This window comes from Symphalangus syndactylus, chromosome 10 (assembly GCF_028878055.3).
Source record: "Symphalangus syndactylus isolate Jambi chromosome 10, NHGRI_mSymSyn1-v2.1_pri, whole genome shotgun sequence".
Classification (NCBI taxonomy): Eukaryota; Metazoa; Chordata; class Mammalia; order Primates; family Hylobatidae; genus Symphalangus; species Symphalangus syndactylus.
The window spans coordinates 115,545,787-115,565,669 of NC_072432.2; the positions used below are offsets into that span (position 1 = coordinate 115,545,787).

At 38.6% G+C, this 19,883-nt stretch overlaps 1 protein-coding gene across 4 annotated transcripts in view; it reads left to right on the forward strand.

Moving 5' to 3' along the window:
* The window catches only part of PPP3CC (protein phosphatase 3 catalytic subunit gamma), a 108,480-nt gene extending 88,734 nt beyond the window's left edge, over positions 1–19,746 (forward strand). The window contains exons 7-15 of one of the 4 annotated variants that reach the window (XM_055295640.2): positions 372–449; positions 536–630; positions 5,387–5,512; positions 6,492–6,563; positions 9,592–9,618; positions 10,514–10,595; positions 11,217–11,314; positions 18,092–18,121; positions 19,237–19,746. In XM_055295640.2, the coding sequence (XP_055151615.1) occupies positions 372–449; positions 536–630; positions 5,387–5,512; positions 6,492–6,563; positions 9,592–9,618; positions 10,514–10,595; positions 11,217–11,314; positions 18,092–18,121; positions 19,237–19,421 (793 nt within the window). In that variant the 3' untranslated portion in view covers positions 19,422–19,746. The remainder of the gene's footprint in view (positions 1–371; positions 450–535; positions 631–5,386; positions 5,513–6,491; positions 6,564–9,591; positions 9,619–10,513; positions 10,596–11,216; positions 11,315–18,091; positions 18,122–19,236) is intronic. The other 3 variants (XM_055295639.2, XM_055295641.2, XM_063611443.1) reach the window with 3 other exon arrangements.
* Positions 19,747–19,883: the final 137 nt, after the last annotated feature.

The window sequence follows — 19,883 nt, forward strand, 5'->3', positions numbered from 1 at the left end:
AATTTTTAGCACCTACTATACACACACACACACACACACACACACACTACTGTTGTACTTTGTAATATCAAGACACTGATAAAAGTTTTGGTGTTGTATTATGGATCAAGACAAAAAAATTAAAAGATGGGATGGAGGAGCTCTTTCTATTGTAGGATTATCTATTGTTTTCATGTTTGATCTGTAGTGAGGTATATTAGTGAAATAGAGAAACAGAATGATGAGTACTAAGCTATTCATAAAATTTCAGTAGTGTGTAATACTTGTAATTTTGAAACAAAATCAGCTAATATCATGTTGACTTTTCCCCATCTTCCTGTTAAAAAAATTGTTTTAATTCTGGATTTATGTTTTCTAATTTTCTTTTCCAGTTACCCTGCAGTTTGTGAATTTTTGCAGAACAATAATTTACTATCAATTATCAGAGCCCATGAAGCCCAAGATGCTGGGTAAGTTACATTAAAATTGTACCAAATATCACTGCAGAGCCTTTGCATTTAATATGAAGACAGATGGACTTTCATCTCTTTTTCAGGTATCGAATGTACAGGAAGAGTCAAGCAACAGGCTTTCCATCACTTATTACAATTTTCTCTGCCCCCAATTACCTAGATGTCTATAACAATAAAGGTAAAGGAGCCCAGCAATATTTGAGTTTGAATTTATGAGTAAACGTGAGCTCTGGTTTAATTGTATGTATGTATGTGTGTTTGTGTCATTTTAAAATATAAATTTTAAATAAGAAAAAAAGGGGTCTTAGTTGAAACAAAGGCCAAGAAATTCAGAATTTATGCTGCTGCTTGGTCTTTATCTCCTAAGTATTACTGGCTTCTTTGTGAGTATAAATAATGATCATAATAGGTCAGATTGATACTACAGAATCAAAGTATAAGAAGAATAAATTGCTTCAGGCTCATGTCGGAATAGTTAGCATAAATTATTGGTTTTGGTGAATTTAATGTGTTTATAACAGTATCTCAAAGTCACCATTGGTATTTTAATCTTTGTGAATTATTAAACTATTTTTGTTTTTCTTGAGATATGGTCTAGGTAGAGTGACCTAGTGTACAAAGTCAAAAAAAAAAAAACTTCATTTTTAGTTTAAGCCCTGCCAGAAACGAATACTGTGACTTTGGGTGAGTCACATTATCTTTCTAATCTTCAGTTTCCCATATGAAAAAAGGAGAATGGGTATATACATGCCTTTTGTTCCAGAAATTTTACTTCTAAGACTTTATCCTGTTAAAGTCTTTTTTTAAATTTAAAACTTTTATGATTAATAGTTTATGTTTTCTATCAAGGCAGAGGTCCTACTAAAAACTTCTTATTTCTGTAACTATTTTGTTGTTTATAAAGTATGACTATAAATTAATAGGACTTTGAAAATAAACATGCCAGAACAAACATATCCAAATGAGTATTGTCCGTTCAAAGTAGTTACCTTGGGAGGCTACACACCTGTTCCAACAATGCTGTCCTTGTTCAAAAACATTTTTGGAACTCCTCTTTTGGCATTGCCTTCAGAGTCTGCGACACATTCTTTTGATTATCCTCAATGATGGGAAATCTTCGTCCTTTGAGGGTGGATTTGATTTTTGGACAGCCAAAAGTCATTCGGAGTCAAGACTGATAAATAAGGTGAGTGATCAAGCTAGATGATACCATTTGGGGTCAGAAACAAGGTATGATTATAAGGTAATGAGACTGGTTTTTCTCGTGTTGCTGATACAATGGCTCTGGAGGCACTTCCAAAAGAGGAGTTCCAAAAACGTTTTGAGTAATGGCAGCATCTCTGGATTAATTATATGGTAAGGCAACAAGTTGTGCTGAAAAGAACACAAAGCAAGGAGTCAGTCTAGTCCTGCTTCACTTTTAAGTGTGTCACATTTAACAAGGTACTTCTCTGAGCCTCATCTTTAAAATATCTGTTATATAGGGTTGTTGAAGATAAGTTGGAATAAGGAAAATGGATATTAAAGTGTTGTTCAAAATATAAATTACTATAATAATACAGATTTTACTGTTATTGTACCTGATGTGATAATATCAAAGGACCACACTCATCTGATGCAAAGGTCTGGTGTGTTTGTAGCTGGTGGTTTCTTAAGTCTCATTACTTTATAGTTATACCTTGTATATGCAGTTGGGGAGATAAGTTTCAAAGATGGCCAAATATAATTCATATTTACTCTATTTAAAAGTAAACTATGGAATGGCACATCTCATTTAAATCCGATTTGGGTCAGTCATTTTAGTTTGTCCTCCAGTGACTTGTCTATTTTAAAAAGCATGTCTTTGACTTAAGTTCTGTCCTTGTCTTATGTTTTCATTTAACTTAACATTCTTCTCTGAGCCTTATCAGTCCTACAGTGCTCTGCTTCTCCCTAAGTTCATTTGTTATTTCCTTTTTCCTGATATTTCCAGTATATTAGCAACTTAGGTTTTATTCATATTTATTCTCTTATCAATGGTGTGGTCTGTTGGTGTTGTTAAACGTCTTCAGGGACTCTTGTGGCCCTAGATCTCCTATTTGTAATGAAGGTGTTCCTTTCTCACTTTCTTTTTTAACTTCATCAAAAAGAGTATCTATTGATTGCTCAATGGATTTATCAGTGTGCCAAGCTGAAACATGCCACCTAAGTCAGCAGGCACTATACAGCTCACTCACTGCTAGCTTGTTTTTTGTGTCAATCTAACCTGGTTTTGTTCTTGATTATTTCTTTAGCAAACTTTTAACGTCACAGTCCTGGCCAGGCACAGTGGCTCATGCCTGTAATCTCAGCACTTTGGGATGCCAAGGGCAGGATCACTTGAGGCCTAGAATTCAAGACCAGCCTGGGCAACAAAATGTGACCCCATCTTTACAAAGAAAAATTTAAAAGTTAGCCAGGCAAGGTGGAGCATGCCTATAGTCCTAGCTACTCAGGAGGCTGAGGTAGTAGGATCCTTTGAGTCCAGTAGTTCAAGGCTGCAGTGAGCTGTGATCACACCACTGCATTCCAGCTGGGCAACAGAGCAAGACCCTGTCTCTAAAAAATAAAAAAAAAAGTAAAAGCCACAGTTCATTCTACCTGAGTTTTCTGTCAGCTTTGACATAATTAGTAACTTTTATCTCAAAACAGTCTTATTTTCATTGGTTGTTTCTTAAGCATTTTAGAAGGAAAAAGGCAGAAAATGTGGCATTTGAAACAGTCCCTGGGGGTACTCAATTACTCCCCATACAAGTGCCTTCTTTTCTGAAAAAGGGAACTCTATTATTCTTTTTCTTCTTCCTTCTACTGTTGCTTTTCTCTTTCTCTTTTCTTTTTTCTTTTTTCTTTTCTTTTTCTTTCTCTGTCCTTCTCTTTCTTTCCTTCTTTCTTTCTTTCTTTCTCCTTCCTTCCTTCCTTCCTTCCTTCCTTCCTTCCTTCCTTCCTTCCTTCCTTCCTTCCTTCCTTCCCTCTCTCTCTCTCTCTTTCTTTCTTTCTTTCTTTCTTTCTTTCTTTCTTTCTTTCTTTCTCTCTTTCTCTCTCTCTCTTTCTTTTCTTTCCCTCCCTTCCTCCCTCTCTCTCTCTCTTTCTTTCTCTCTCTCTCTCTTTCTCTTGGTCTCTGTCACTTAGGTTGGAGCGCAGTGGCACCAACTTGATTCACTGCAGCCTCGACTTCTGGGCTCAAGTGATCCTCCCACCTCAGCCTCCCAACTAGCTGGGACCACAGGTGCATGCCACCACACCTGGCTAATTTTTAAATATTTTTTTATAGAGATAGGGTCTCGTTATGTTGCCCAGGCTGGTCTCAAACTCCTGAGCTTAAGCAATCCTCCTGCCTTGGCCTCCCAAAGTGCTGGTATTACAAGTGTGTGCCACCACACCTGGCCTCTTTCATATATTTTTTCTTTTTTCAGAGACAGAGTCTCACTGTGTTGCCCAGGCTGGAGTGCAGTGGTGCGGTCTTGGCTCACTACAACCTCTGCCTCCCGGGTTCAAGCAATTCTCCCGCCTCAGCCTCCTGAGTAGCTGGGACTACAGGTACACATCGCCACGCCTGGCTAATTTTTTGTATTTTAGTAGAGACGGGGTTTTACCATGTTGCCCAGGCTGGTCTCGATCTCCTGAGCTCAGGCAATCCGCCCGCCTCGGCCTCCCAAAGTGCTAGGAGTGCTCTTTCATATTCTTTAGACTTATTGGTATCTACAGGTATTTCTTAGTTCCACTGGTTACATGAAAGACCTTTAATCATGATTTTTAAAGATTCTTATTCTTGTTTTCTTCTGTCCACTGGGAACACACCCAAAAGCAGTTTTATAAGCTCTTGTTTCCAGTCATTCACTATTGAGACTCACCTCCCACTTCTTTTTCCTGGGTAGAAATTAAGGGAGTTGTTGAATAATGGTATATGACATATTTACCTAAACTAAATAAAATACGTACATGTGAAAATAATGGAACATGTACATCATAGCCAGTGTTAGGCTTTTTAAGAGCTAGAAACTATAATTTATTTTCTTAATAATGTATGGTGTACATTTTAGACATTCAATAACTTAAATTTTAAGAACACTAGATTATCCTATAGCAAAGAAACAGGAATGAGGACGTGACCTATATCTATCATTTCTAGAGAACTGTTACACCCTGTTTTATTGTATGACCACAGAATAATTAAGAGAATAGTGCAAACAACATTGCTGGTGATAAAGGCTAACGAATTGGATTTTAAGACTTTCAAAATATAAAGAAAATCAGTTTGGCATCAAAGTATGTGTGCGAGTATCTGAACGGTTAATATTAAACATTTATAGCATGCTGGCAATATACTGCTGTGTATTGGAGAAATCGGCAATTTTAAAATCCACTATATTGAATACAGAGATTATTAATCTAATTTTGAACATTTAATTGTAAATTGCTCCAAGTTTGCCATTTGTATCTTCCAGTATGAGTTGATAACTGCAATATATAAACTCCCAGAGAGTGTATACAATCTTTGACTCTGGCTAATGACTAGCGAAACAGGCTGTGTCCATTTAATGAGTGATATTTGCCTTCAAAGGAGAGTTGTAATTATAACCATTTGGCCTATAAAAGGAAATTATGGGGAAATTTTCCTCATGTGGATCTTGAGGTTTATAGAGATAGTTACTGTGCAGTGACTCCAAAGTTTCAGTTTCTTTTGTAGTTTTATTATATGAGCTGTTCAGGTAACTTTGTTCCTTGGAATAACTCTTAAGAGAATGAACTAAATAAAAGGCTTTAAAATTTTCCGTCTGCCCTTTACCTAGTCAAGTCCTGACTTTACAAATGGAAAGTTCTCGAATTCTGCGTAGCAGGTACACAGCTGTACAAAGCATACCACTTGCCATGCCATGTTCCTCTGTGCCAGATTTTCTTGCTTTTTTCCTTTTTAGCTGCTGTGTTGAAATACGAAAACAATGTCATGAATATCAGGCAGTTTAACTGTTCTCCACACCCCTACTGGCTTCCAAACTTTATGGATGTTTTCACATGGTCTTTGCCTTTTGTTGGGGAAAAAGGTAAGAGAATTAAAGCACATGTCTCATCAGTTGTTTGGTGACTGAGCACACCTTATATTTGCATGAGCCCCTCCATGGTTCAGAAATGTTTTCTAACTTTGTTTGTTCTCTAAATAGATTTTTTTTTTTTTTTCTGAGATGGAGTCTCGCTCTGTCACCCAGCCTGGAGTGCAGTGGCATGATCTCGGCTAACTACAACCTCCACCTCCCGGATTCAAGCAATTCTCCTGCCTCAGCCTTCTAAGGAGCTGGGATTATAGGCACGTGCCACTGCACCTGGCTAATTTTTGTATTTTAGTAGAGACAGGGTTTCACCATATTGGCCAGGCTGGTCTCAAACTCCTGACCTCAAGTGATCCGCCCTCCTCAGCCTCCCAAAGTGCTGGGATTACAGGTGTGAGCCACAGTGCCCAGCCTCTACATAGATTTGTAAATGGCATGTAATTGGTTCTTAAATTTTAATATATTATGGTTTTCTTATTGTAAATATCAATTTAAAGTAGCTGACCTACTATGATCAAGATGTTAAAGTAACAGTTACTTGTCATTCCCTCAGATTTCTTCAGTACTGAAGAGATTTAAACAGAATTTATTGTCCTTACAATTTTATTTGTACAACTACTCAAATTAGCTAAGCCTGTTGGACATAGGCCTGTTGGCTTAACTTTGTAAAATGGGAAAAAAATTTTCTCACGTGTGTATCAGTGTGGGAAGAAGCTCTGAACAGCAATCCAGTAAAATCAAGTAATTATGCAATAGATCTTCAAAGACTCCAGACTTTTACTGGAGCAAGTAATCTACCCAAATTCTTTTTAAACCTGAAAGTTTACATTTATGCTACTTTTTATAGCTATTCTTACTAACATAATGATAAATAATTTTTGTTTATGCTTACTTAACATGTGTTTATTTAGATATCCACATTATTTTAGAGAAAGTACCTCATTAATTGCGTAAATTTTGGATTATTTTATCTTAGTCACAGAGATGCTGGTAAATGTGCTCAACATATGCTCCGATGACGAACTGATTTCTGATGACGAAGCAGAAGGTAAACTTTTCCTCCTTTGAACTAAAACTAGGAAGAGGTTTGGTTTTGGTTTTAGTTTATTTTGAATGATTTTCTTTGTCTTATTAAAAATAAAGTTGGTTCATTGTAGAAAAATAAAATTTGAAAAATATGAGAAACCATAAATAAGGAAAAAAAGTCACCCATAATTCCATCATCTTATAGATATCCACAGTTAACATCTTAATGTATACTGTGTTAATTGTCTTTTATCTTTGCACATAGCTTTCCTCTGTTTTTTTTTCTTTTTAATGAGAATGAGGTCATGTAATAAGATCTAGTACACTATTTTTGTGGAGTTTCTTTGTAGACTAGTTTCTTTTTTTTTTTTTTGAGACGGAGTCTCGCTCTGTTGCCCAGGTTGGAGTGCAATGGCACGATCTCGGCTCACTGCAAGCTCCGCCTCCCAGGCTCACGCCATTCTCCTGCCTCAGCCTCCCGAGTAGCTGGGACTGCAGGCGCCTGCCACGACGCCCGGCTAATTTTTTGTATTTTTTAGTAGAGACGGGGTTTCACCATGTTAGCCAGGATGGTCTCGATCTCCCGACCTTGTGATCCGCCCACCTTGGCCTCCCAAACTGCTGGGATTACAGGCGTGAGCCACCGCACCCGGCCGACTAGTTTCTAATGGATCTGTAGTTGTCCATGTTGATCAGTGTTTTAACTAATCCTGGTGGTGTTGGAAATTGGAGTTTTTCCCAAGTTTTTGCTGACAAAACCCATATAGTTTTGAACATTTGTTTAGATAAAAATGTGCACATTCTTTTAACCAATGTTTATTACATGCTTGATATATACCAAGTACTGTATTGTTTAGGTCCTTGCTCTCAATAAACTTATTTGCTAGTGTAGGGAGGAAAAACAGTAAATAAATATGTCAGATGAAAGGAAGTAAAGCAATATTAGAAAATCAAGAATAACACTTCTTGATTATTTCCATAGGATGAATTTCTAGAAATTGAAAATCTGTGTCAATTGGTACTTAAAATTTCAATTCTGATACAGATAGAAATTTCTGATACAGCCTCTAGAAAGGCTGTACCAGTTTACATTTTGCAGGATGCATAGTCACAGTGCTGTCTCCAATACTGTTTATGATACTTGTTATAGTCTGGTGTTATTAAGTTTTTAATTAAATTTTTAGTTTATATTTTTATGAGACTAATGGACAATTTTTTCTTGTGTTTGTTGGCCATGTTTATCTCACTTTTGTGACTTGTCAATTCATATCTCCTATCCTTTTTTTTTGAGACAGAGTGTTGTTCTGTCACCCAGGCTGGAGTGCAGTGGCGCTATCTCTGCTCACTGCAACCTTCACCTCCCGGGTTCAAGCGATTCTCCTGCCTTAGCCTTGCTAGTAGCTGGGATTATAGGCGTGTGCCACCGTGACCAGCTAATTTTTGCATTTTTAGTATAGATGGGGTTTCGCCATGTTGCCCAGGCTAGTCTCGAACTCCTGAGCTCAAAGTGGTCTGCCTGCCTCGGTCTCCCAAAGTGCTGGGATTACAAGCATGAGCCACCACGCCCAGCCCCATTTTGGTTTTTGTTATTGGTGTGTGAGGGATCTTTTTATACAGTAACATTTTATTATATATGTAGCCAAGTATTTTTTTTCCTAGTGTGCTGTGGGAGGTTTGATTATACAAGTAGGTCCTGACTTGTCTGACAATGCAAGAGATTCTGGAAAAGTGGTGGTCACCCAAGCACAAACCAGCCTCATCCTATCCAGGCTCTGTGCTAATGTGGTCCCCTTAACTGTGAGGATAAACCATCTCCATTGTGGAGAAAACACAACTCCCTTTGGGAATCTAGAGGAAATTACCATACACTCTCATGCTTCAAGTTCCGCACTGAAGATCAACAGCATATGAAAGATAGCTTGTGAGTGTTTTTATTTATGGTATAGGAGATCACTAGAAGGAACCAGTTCTTCTTGAGAAAATAGTGCAGCCAAGTGAAAAACAAAAGAAAAACCGAATATCCCCCTGGGCAACATGGCGAAACCCCATCTCTACTAAAAATGCAGAAATCAACCAAATGTGGTGGCGAGTGCCTCTGGTCCCAGCTACTTGGGGGCCTGAGGTGGGAGGATTACTTGAACCTGGGAGGCGGAGGTTGCAGTGAGCAGAGATCTTGCCACTACACTCTAGCCTGGCCAACAGAGGGAGACCCTGTCTCAGACAAACAAACAAACAAAAACACATATATTTCCTATTATTTCCCACCACACACATAAAAATAAATAAATGCTTAAAAAGGAAGAATGGACCGGGCACAGTGGCTCACGCCTGTAATCTTAGCACTTTGGGAGCCCAAGGCGGGCAGATCATGAGGTCAGGAGATCGAGACCATCCTGGCCAACATGGTGAAACCCCATCTCTACTAAAAATACAAAAATTAGCTGGGGCGTGGTGGCACGCACCTGTAGTCCCAGCTACTCGGGAGGCTGAGGCAGGAGAATTGCTTGAACCTGAGAGGCGGAGGTTGCAGTGAGCCAAGATCAGACTACTGCACTCCAGCTGGTGACAGAGCGAGAATCCATCTCAAAAAAAAAAAAAAAAAAAAGGAAGAACGATTATATCCCCTGAAAGAGAAGCTATAGAATCCATTAAACAAAAAAACATACTATTCCTATGAAGAGATTTGTAAACTGTTCTGTCCTCCGTTTTTGTTCCTTGTTTTTGGCATCATTTATTCTGCAAATAATATCTTTGTTTAATGTTATTTTCATGATCTGTGGGGGTAGAAAATGTTGGATGCTCATAGATGTGAATTAATGTAAAACCATAAACTTTTAAGAAATGGAAGAAACTACTGACAAAATAAATGTGTAATTTAATGTTGTATCATGATTCCAAGGATATCTCTTATGAGCTGGTAAGGGTAATAGCCTGTTTCTCCTATTGCATTTCACTTTGATTTTTTTTTCTCTTTTCCATGTAAACATAAATTTCTCTTCTCATATTTCTGTCTTCATCTCCTTGTTTCTTGGTGTTTCTTCTCCCTGAAGATCACTACATTCCAAGCTATCAGAAAGGTATCCGACTAAACCGTGCTAAGAGCTTAATGCTTACTCTCTGTCCCACCATAGTCTATTGGTTAGACTTTTAAAATTGGTAGTTAAATAATTTCAGAAAGGCTCTCCATCCTCCCCTTCGGTTTTAATGTATATGTTTTCTCTGGACCTGTTGCATGATCCGGCAGGGTGTTGAGGGTTGGATGTGAGGAAGGAGAGGCCATGTTTCTTTTTCTGACTTTTGACTGTAGTCACCTGGTGCATGCTGGACCTTGGCTTCTCATGTGTGGGCTATTTTCAGAATCTTAGATAAGAAAAACCCATAAAGTCTTGCGTTAACTTTTTCTGTTGTTGCTTTTTAAAATAGTGCACAGTTGTAGGTAGTATTGTGAGGCAATAACTCGCTAATGTAAGTGAAGATTATAGAATGAAAGCAGCCCTAAGTTCGGGAGAGCTAGCTGGGTATTGTGTTTACATACAGAAGACAGCTACTGGAATGATCACTTGCCATTTGGCAGGCCAAACCCTGCACCCTAAGGTGGCCCACAGCATTATCAAAAGACATCTTTGCTGTAGCAGCTTTCTTTGTGAGGTTTGTTTATGTATGTGTGTGTTTTATTCTTTGCTGTGTTCTACGTTTCACAACCACAAATAAGTTCCTACCTCTCATAGATTCACCCAGTCTGTCTTTTTTGTGGCCTCTCATTTTTTACTTCATCTTTTTATCTTCTGGGTCATTTTTTCTCTTGCTCCTTAGAACTTCCTGATTTTTTTGTTTGTTTAAACAAACTTAAGCCTTCATTTCTGTTTTTTTAAAAACAATTGTTTCTTTAACTTAAGACACTTCATCCTGAATTTTTTAAAGGCAGCCTATTAACACATCCCTTTAACTTACTTATTCTTTGTATTTTCTAAGGAAGCACTACAGTTCGTAAGGAGATCATCAGGAATAAGATCAGAGCCATTGGGAAGATGGCACGGGTCTTTTCAATTCTTCGGTAAGGATATCTGTCATTACAGTGTGGATTAAAGGCATTTTGAGAGTAAATTAAATGTCGAATTCAGAACAGTTTTTTTAGAATTGGAATTTAGTATTGAAACTGCAGGTCTTTAGGTTGAGTGCAGATTCAGTGAACATGTTAAAGGGACTAAAAATGTTCCAGCAAACATTGATTTGTTAGTAGCTTAGATGTAGTGAATGTAGTGGTTTAGTGTGGACTTTCCAAACCGATTGCCTGTGTTCAGATTCTGGGTCTACCTCTTCTTACCTGTGTGATCTTGGGTTTCATCTCTGTGCCTTAGTTTCCTTGCCTGTAAAGTAGAAATAATAATAGGCCCTAGCGCACAGGTTGTTAGGTGTATTAAATGGGATAAAATATGGGAAATGTTAGAACAGTGCCTGGCTGTTAAGCGCTTCTAATTGAAAAACAAGAACTGGCTGATTGTTTAAAATGAAAATATTTGTAGAAAACATCCCTTTCTTTGAGTCAGGGAAGGCGTAGGAGGTAGGAGAACCTATCTTCCATCTCTGCTCTCTTTCTTCACTTCTTTCAATATCTTTAAGTTGCTGAACAGAGGGTTCCCTGGCATTAACCCAGGGCTTTGGTCTTCCTTTGCAGGCAAGAAAGTGAGAGTGTGCTGACTCTCAAGGGCCTGACTCCCACAGGCACGCTCCCTCTGGGCGTCCTCTCAGGAGGCAAGCAGACTATCGAGACAGGTGAGTATGAGAGTGCTCCTCCATGGAAGGTGTGCTCCCATTACCTAACAGTCAGCACACACTTACAAATGGGGGCTTTCCTCAGAAAATGCCACGAGAGCAGTTGGTTATACCACAAGCGGGGAAATGAGTCTTCACCCCTACTTCCCTCCATACAGAAAACCTAAATCAGAATGGCTTATTATAACTTCAATATAAAAAGCAAAACAGTAAAACAAGAAGAAAGTATGGAGAGTAGACACTGGGATAGGCAGAGTCCTTAAGTAGGACACAAAAAGTACTAACCTTAAAACAAAAAGCCAGTTGAATTTCATTAAAATAAAGAACTTCTTAAAAATACATGATTAAGAGAGGAAAAAGTCAAGACACAAAATGGAAGAAAATTTTTGCAATACACGTCTCACAAAGCCCTTGTATCCAGAATATATAAAGAACTATAAATCAATAAGAAAAAAACAAATTTCAAAAATAGTCAAAAGATTTAAACAGGCACTTCACAAAAGAGGATATCAAAGTGGCCAATAGGCCTGGCACAGTGGCTCACGCCTGTAATCCCAGCACTTTGGGAGGCTGAGGCGGGCGAATCACCTGAGGTCAGGAGTTCAAGACCAGCCTGGCCAACATGGTGAAACCCCATCTCTACTAAAAATAGAAAAATTAGCCAGGTGTGGTGGTGGGCACCTTTGATCCCAGCTACTCGGATGGCTGAGGCAGGAGACTTGCTTGAACCCGGGAGGCGGAGCTTGCAGTGAACTGAGATCGCACCACTGCACTCCAGCCTGGGCGACAGAGTGAGACTCCATCTCAAAAAAAAACCAAAGTGACCAATAAAGATATGAAAAGATCTTAATATTATTATAGTTTTTCATCTAGGAAATAGATATTAAAACCACAGTGAGGGCCGGGAGCAGTGGCTCACGCCTGTAATCCCAGCACTTTGGGAGGCTGAGGCAGGCAGATCTCTTGAGGCCAGGAGTTCAAGAACAGCCTGGCCAATACAGCAAAACCCCACCTCTACTAAAAATACAAAAATTAGCTGAGCGTGGTGGCATACTCCTGTAATCCTAGCTACTCAGGTGGCTGAGGCACTAGAATCACAGGAACCCGGGAGGTGGAGGTTGCAGCGAGCCAAGATCACGCCACTGCACTCCATCCTGGGTCACAGACCGAGACTCTGTTTCAAAAAACAAAAAACAAAACAAAAAAAAAACCACAATGAGGTACCATTACATACCCACTAGAATGGCTAAAAATTAAAAGTTTGGGCCTGGGCGTGGTGACTCACACTTGTTATCCCAGCACTTTGGGAGGCTGAGGTGGGAGGATCACTTGAGGCCAGGAGTTCAAGGCTGTAGTAAGCTATGATTGTGCCACTGCACTCCAGTCTGGGCAACAGGGCGAGACCCTGTTTCCAAAAAAAAAAAAAAGTCTGACAATACCAAGTATTGGTGTGTTTGTGGAGAACTAGAACTAGGTATGTTGCTGAAGGGCTTGTAAATTGATTCAAGCACTTTAGAAAACTATTGGGCAGTAAAGGTAAACATATGTCTACCCTGTAACCCAGCATTTCCACACCTGGTATATATCCAAGAGAAACTAGATGTGTTCACCAAAGGTTATGCATGGGAATGTTCACTGTAGCTTTATTCATAATAGCTCAAAGCTGGAAACAACCCAAATGTCCATCAATAGTAGACTACATAAATAAATTGTATTCCGAAATATAAATAAATAAACTGTATTCTATTTATACAATGGAATAATACTCAGCAATAAAAAATAACACATTATGGACACATGCTACAACATGGTTGAATCTCATAGACGTTATGGTAAACTTCAAAAGCCAGACAAAAAAGAGCACAGACTGTCTGATTTATATAACATTTAAGCATCGTTGGACTAACCAGTGATAATAAAGTCAGAATGTCACTTCCTCTGGTGGGAAAATATTGTTCCAGAAGGGCACAGGGAACATCTAGAGTAGTAGGAATGTTCTGTATCATTATCATGGTGGTAGTTAGACGTGTATACATATGTAAGAATGTATTGGGCTGTACACTTCAGATTTGTGCACCTGCTGTGCCTTGTGTATATTTTGTACCTTAAAGAAAAACAGTTTGAGGGGGTTGCAGTTTCTCATTCAGAGAGGGAGTTTGCCTCTTTCCCTGCAGCCATATTCTATTCCAGTGCCAAAATCACCTCTTCAATCAGAGTACCAATTCTGAAATTTACCCGGGAGCTGACTTCTTAGGAAAGGGCTTTCTGGAATCCTGGAATGAAAAGATTGATGTTTGTGAGAATAAACATACAAGGGGAAGAGACAGGAGATCGTATTACTGGGTGACTAACACTAGGTATGAAAATTGGTATTGAAGCATTAATATCTTAAACTAAAGTTTCACTGCTTTTTTTGCTCCCCTTGTTTTTTGAATTGTTTCTACTTAGTTTTTTTCCCACCTCATCCTTCATCTGGCCTTTTTTCTTTTTTTTTTCCCAAGAGACAGAGTTGCCCAGGCTAGAATGTAATGGCTGTTTACAGGTACTGTCATAGCTCACGGCAGGGCTCAAGCAATCCCCCTACCTCAGCTACTCGAGTGGCTGGGACTACAGGCATGTGCCACTGTGCCTGACCATCCTGCCATTTATAGGAGACCTTTTTCTTTTGTAGAAATTTCATTGCTATTGACTAACAGGGACAAACCCATTTTTTTTCTTTTCTTGGAGACAGGGTCTTGGTCTGTTGCCCAGGCTGGAGTGCAGTGGCACAATCTCACCTCACTGCAACCTCCGCCTCCCAGGTTCAAGCAATTCTCTTGCCTCAGCCTCCCAAGTAGTTGGAACTACAGGCGCACACCGCCATGCCCGGATAATTTTTTGTATTTTTTATTTATTTATTTATTTATTTATTTATTTATTTATTTATTTATTTATTTTGAGACAGAGTCTTGCTCTGTCACCCAGGCTGGAGTGCAGTGGCCAATCTCGGCTCACTGCAATCCCTACCTCCCAGGTTCACACCATTCTCCTGCCTCAGCCTCCCGAGTAGCTGGGACTACAGGCGCCCACCACCATGCCCGGCTAATTTTTTGTATTTTTTTTAGTAGAGACAGGGTTTCACAGTGTTAGCCAGGATGGTCTCGATCTCCTGACCTCGTGATCCGCCCGCCTCGGCCTCCGAAAGTGCTGGGATTACAGGCGTGAGCCACTGCGCCTGGCCAATTTTTTGTATTTTATTAGAGACGGGGTTTCACCATGTTGCCCAGGCTGGTCTCGAACTCCTGAGGTCAGGCAGTCCGCCCGCCTCAGCCTCCCAAAGTGCTAGGATTACAGGCTAGGATTACTTTTTTGCTTTTTATAAGATTGAATTCCTCCTTCTCTTTCAAATAGAATACTGAGATATTAGAGTTCAGCTATTTAGAAGGAAGTCTGAACATTTTCTCTTTGGAAGTATAGTTTATTTTCCTAGTTCCTTTAGTTTCACAGAAAGTATCAGTAAACTATTTCCGATTGAATATTTTTCTCAAATAAATGTGCAGTTTTTTGTGAGCAGAGTATGTTCCCACCATTGCTTTGCTTGGTAATTAGTCATCTGAGATATTCCGAGAGCAACTCTGACAACAAAGATAGAGTAATAGGCAGTAACATGAGTTAAGAGAAAAAAAGGAATGTCCTATAGCATCCTTATGTGAACATTATGAAAATTTCTTGATCCACAAAATTGTTTTAATTAAAACCAACTTTGTCTAAACCTTGAGAAAGCAAATCTGCAAATCAGGGCTGAGCAACAGAATTATATAGCTATGTTATTTGGAAATTTGTTTCTAATTCTTGGTCACCTTTTGAGCTCAACCCTAATGTATGAGTTGAATATGAGTGTTTCAATCAAGATAGGACCATTTATTGATACTTCCAAAATTGATAGAAATCTTCAGTAATGTGTGAGAACAAAGGTAAAGTTGGAGCCAACTTTTTAGAGTTTCATACTGATTCACGGGAAGTGAGTTTATTTTGTTATTTTTGCATTGGAGTCTCAGTTCCACCAGCTCATCGGCAAACTGGAGCATTAACTAAAAAAGACCTTTTATTGTTCATATAACTTAACTTGGAGAGCTTTCAACCAACAGTATCCCATATGGCCATGTAACATACATTCATGTATGTCTCACCTTGATCTAAGAGGGATTGGCATGAGTTACAGTATACATGAAACACAGTGGAGTAAAATAAATATGCTTGGAAATTGAAGCACAAAGGTAAACAAAAATAAAGCCAATAGCCACAAATTTGACTCTAAGCATCCCAGTAGCCAAAATAGTGGGGAAAGCCAAGGACAGGACAAGATTCACAAAGACCATCAGATTAAAACAGATCAGTTATAAATTGGACTACATCAAAATTAAAAACTCTTGTACTGCAAATGGTACTATCAAGAAAATGACAAGACAACCCACAGAATGGTTGAAAATGTTTTCAAATCATATATCTCCTAAGAGATTGGTATCTAAAAAATATACTCTTACAACTGAATAATAAGACAACCCAGTTAAAAATGTGTAAAGAATTGAATTGATATTTTTCCCATGAAGACATACAAATGGCACATGAAATGATGTTTGACATCATTAGACATTCAGAAAATGCTAATCAAAACCACAATGGGATACCACTTCACAGTCAGTAGGATGGCTGTGAAAAGACAGCAGTTAATAAGAAGTGTTGATGAGAATGTGGAGAAATTGGGACCTTCTTAACACTGCTGGTGGGAATGTGAAATGGTACAGCTGCTTTGGAAAACATTCTGAGAGTTCTTCAAATGATTAAACATAGAGTTGACTTATTACTCAGCAATTCCAGTCATAGCTACATACCCCACAAAGAAATGAAAATATGTCCTCGCAAAACCTTGTACACAAATGTTCATAAATGGCATTCAACATAATAGCCAAAAAGTGGAAAAAAGCAATTGTCCATAAACTGGATAAACAAAATGTGGTAAACACAATGGAATACTATTCAGCCATAAAAAGGAATGAAATGCAGGTATACATGTCAACATGACTGAACCTTGAAAACATTATGCTAAGTGAAAGAAGTCAGTCACTACAGACCACATATTATATGACGCCACTCATTTGAAATGTCCAGAACAGACCAATCTATAGAGAAAGTAGATTCGTGTTCAGCTAGGATTAAGGGGAGGAGGTGAGGGAAGGAAATGGGAAGTGACTGCTAATAAGTGAGGGGTTTCTCATTGGGGCGATGAAAATATTCTAAGCACAGATTGTGGTGATGGTTGCACAACTCTACTATATTAAAACCATTGACTTGTATACTTTAAACAAGTGAATTTTGTGGTATATGAATTCTATTTCAGTTAAGATGTTAAAAAGGAAAACAAAAGTTCAGGTAGTTTGATATGACTGTTTCTTATAATGGCCCTTACTGCAGGCTGCTATCTTTATACCCAATGCGAATAGCAATTCAGGGAGGGCCCCCAAACAAGGTAATATCATACACATTTTACCATGTAGCTTTTAAGCTCTAATTAGACCAACACTCAGTATACAGTTTCAGCAATGCTTTGTTCTCCCACTTCCTAACAGTTACATCAGTGATGTGCTGTTAGAAGGCACTGTAGCTTTCTTGTCAAGGTTATTTGTTCTACTTAAGGAGATTAGAGAGGGTGTGACAGTGATTTAATACATGCCTGCCTATGGTTGACAAATGAAAGCACTTCATAAGTAGATTCCAATTATCCATTTTTCACATTGCATTAGGTAGTTAATGTTGTAGTTCTTTCAGTTTCTCTTCTCATATTGATATATAAAGCCTTGGGAATAGCAGCAAACTATTACTGCTCATTCTTCACTGCCTTCTTTTGGCAAATTGGTACTGGAGTAACTGACAGGGTTCTCCTAATAGGATCTTTCTTGTGGTACCCTGTACCTTTTCATATATTAGCGTTTTTACTGTCTGAGAAAGGAGATGCAAGGAAGTTTACCTATTGGTACTAATTTTTAAGTCGCTTCCATTTCCATTGCTAAGAAAGAAGAGGGCTTTCTTAGTTATTGGTCTACTCTCTTGAACACTGTATGGAAGCCATATGGATTGGAAACATCAGCCTCTGCTATATTTTTAAGCCCAGATGGGTACACACATTTGCATTAGGAATTCAGTAGTTCTATGCTTTTGTTAGCTTTGTACTCCACTCCTGGACAAGAAATAACCCTTCACGTGGAACCTATTTTTCTCCCCTTCCAAATGCCAGTCTACTGTTCAAAGGCCACTCTTTTTTTTTTTAATGAAGTAATTAATAGGACAGTTGGACTCCAAATAAGTCACTTGAGAGCAATAAGATGTAGTTGTAAATAAGCTTTTTGAATAGGACCCAGCAGTAGCTCATTTAATATCACCTGAGATATTTTACAAACTAAGGATTATTGTGATGTCAAACTATTTGATTCTACATGTTGTTTTGATACGTGGATATCAAGATATAAAGTAGCAGTTGGCTACTTAAAATGAAAAGAGCAATGTTCCGTGGCACCCGAAATGTTAAAAATATTGGAAACTCTCCCCACCCCATATTCCTCCCACCCCAATTGAGTCTCTCGCAATAATCTTCTTGCTTCTCTAACTAGTTGACTTTCATTATGGATGGGGATAGGCTAAAAAACGGGCCCCTGGGATGGCTGTGCTGCCATCAGTGCTGTTGGTTTACTCACTCTTTTTCTGTCTTCATTTTTGCATGCTACTGCTCCTGCCCTCTTACAGCCACAGTAGAAGCGGTAGAGGCCCGGGAAGGTATGGCCATATTACTCTGATAGATGTGATCCATGTGTCTGTGTACTGGTTTTTCGAAGCTTTATCAACATTTCAAATATTTTATTATTGCATCACCAGAACTATAACAGTGAGAAAAGGAATAGTTGTTTCTAGGCATGTTAATGAAGCAGGTGTTTCCTTTGTGTCCTATCTTTGCATTAATTTTAAATAACCTTCACCACAGCTACAGTTTTTTTTCTGGGCTCTATCAGCCTTAATGCAATGGCAGAAGCTTAAGCAACTGGTCATGAGAGGTCAAGTGGTTTACTTCTGTATCCCTTCCATGTACAAGAGACATCCATTTGGTTCTAAAGAGAGCCAAATAGGTCAGCCTTTTCAGCGATTCTAAAAGATTTCAAGAGCAGAGGCAGAAGTAGACTGGAATTTAGTTCAATTCATTTCTGTGGTTGCCCTAAGGTAGGCAAGTTAAATTAACTTTGTTTCTATGAAAACCATTGGAATTGATAAACTTGTATTATACTTGTAATTATTTTATTAGGTAAGATGGTTCAAAATGGGAATGCCTTTCCTTGGTGTTACAAAAGTTGAATCAGAAGGAAAATATCTAGAAGCTATTTTTAAGTTTTTAACTTATGTACAGGTCCTGGTTGTGCAAGATAAAAAACTGTCCTAAACGAAAAGATTAGCTCTTTTGTTACTTTTTTTTGTGGTCTATGTGGTCTTTGTGCTAAAAGCAACTACCCTGGGTTTAACTTGTTCAATTATTCTAGTGTTGCCATTGTTCTAGCATTGAGTATGTTTCTGGTGCATAAGACACTCTTTCTTAAAGGTATTGGGGCCCAGTAAGTACTTGTTAGCTTTTTGTTAGATATATGTCTACCATGATTATCATATAGAGCTTTTATGAAAATTACTTTCACAATTTCAGCTGCCCTTTGGGCTTTAAGGAAGCAGTAGCTGCAGACAAGACTGATTCAGTCAAACATTGCCCATGACTTTCACTAGACGTGTGCACCATAGCCACCTTTCTGTGTGTTTCTCTAGGAGATTGCTGTGTGCTAAGAAACTTTTTTTAAGCCTGTTGCTTTGCTGCCTAATTGAGCTTTCTCCACCTGCTTCCTGTTTTTCTGTAGCCATCAGAGGGTTCTCGCTTCAGCACAAGATCCGGAGTTTTGAAGAAGCGCGAGGTCTGGACCGAATTAATGAGCGAATGCCACCCCGAAAGGATAGCATACACGCTGATGGGCCAATGAAATCCGTAACCTCAGCACACTCACATGCTGCACACAGGAGCAACCAAGGGAAGAAAGCCCAGTAATGACTTAGAGTCGTGCCATGGCTCAGGTGGATCTAAAACTCAAGAACAAATTTTATTTATTTATTATTGGAAAATGAAAAGCAACTCAAACAACTTCAACCTGGAGGTGCATTTATAATTCAATCTGCATTTACTCTGTAAAAAGGTGACAGTTTTATAAATTCTTTTAATTTATGTTCAATATATATAAAAAGTGCATCTGTTTTGTTTTTCCCTTTTTTCTCCATAATTTTAAGAAATGAATCTGATTGTTGGCAACACATTTGTGAAGTCTTGTGCTATAAAGGGGAACTTCCCCTAATAAAAGGGCCTTGGAAACCGCAAACCTGGGTTTCTGACTTGAACTAGTCAGTCTTCATTATTGTTTTTTGGAAGGTAATGTCTTTCATGTAAGACTAATAACTTTTCAAATGCAAGAAGATTTTTTTCCTTTTCATTTTTTCCTTTCTGCTGGGTGTCATT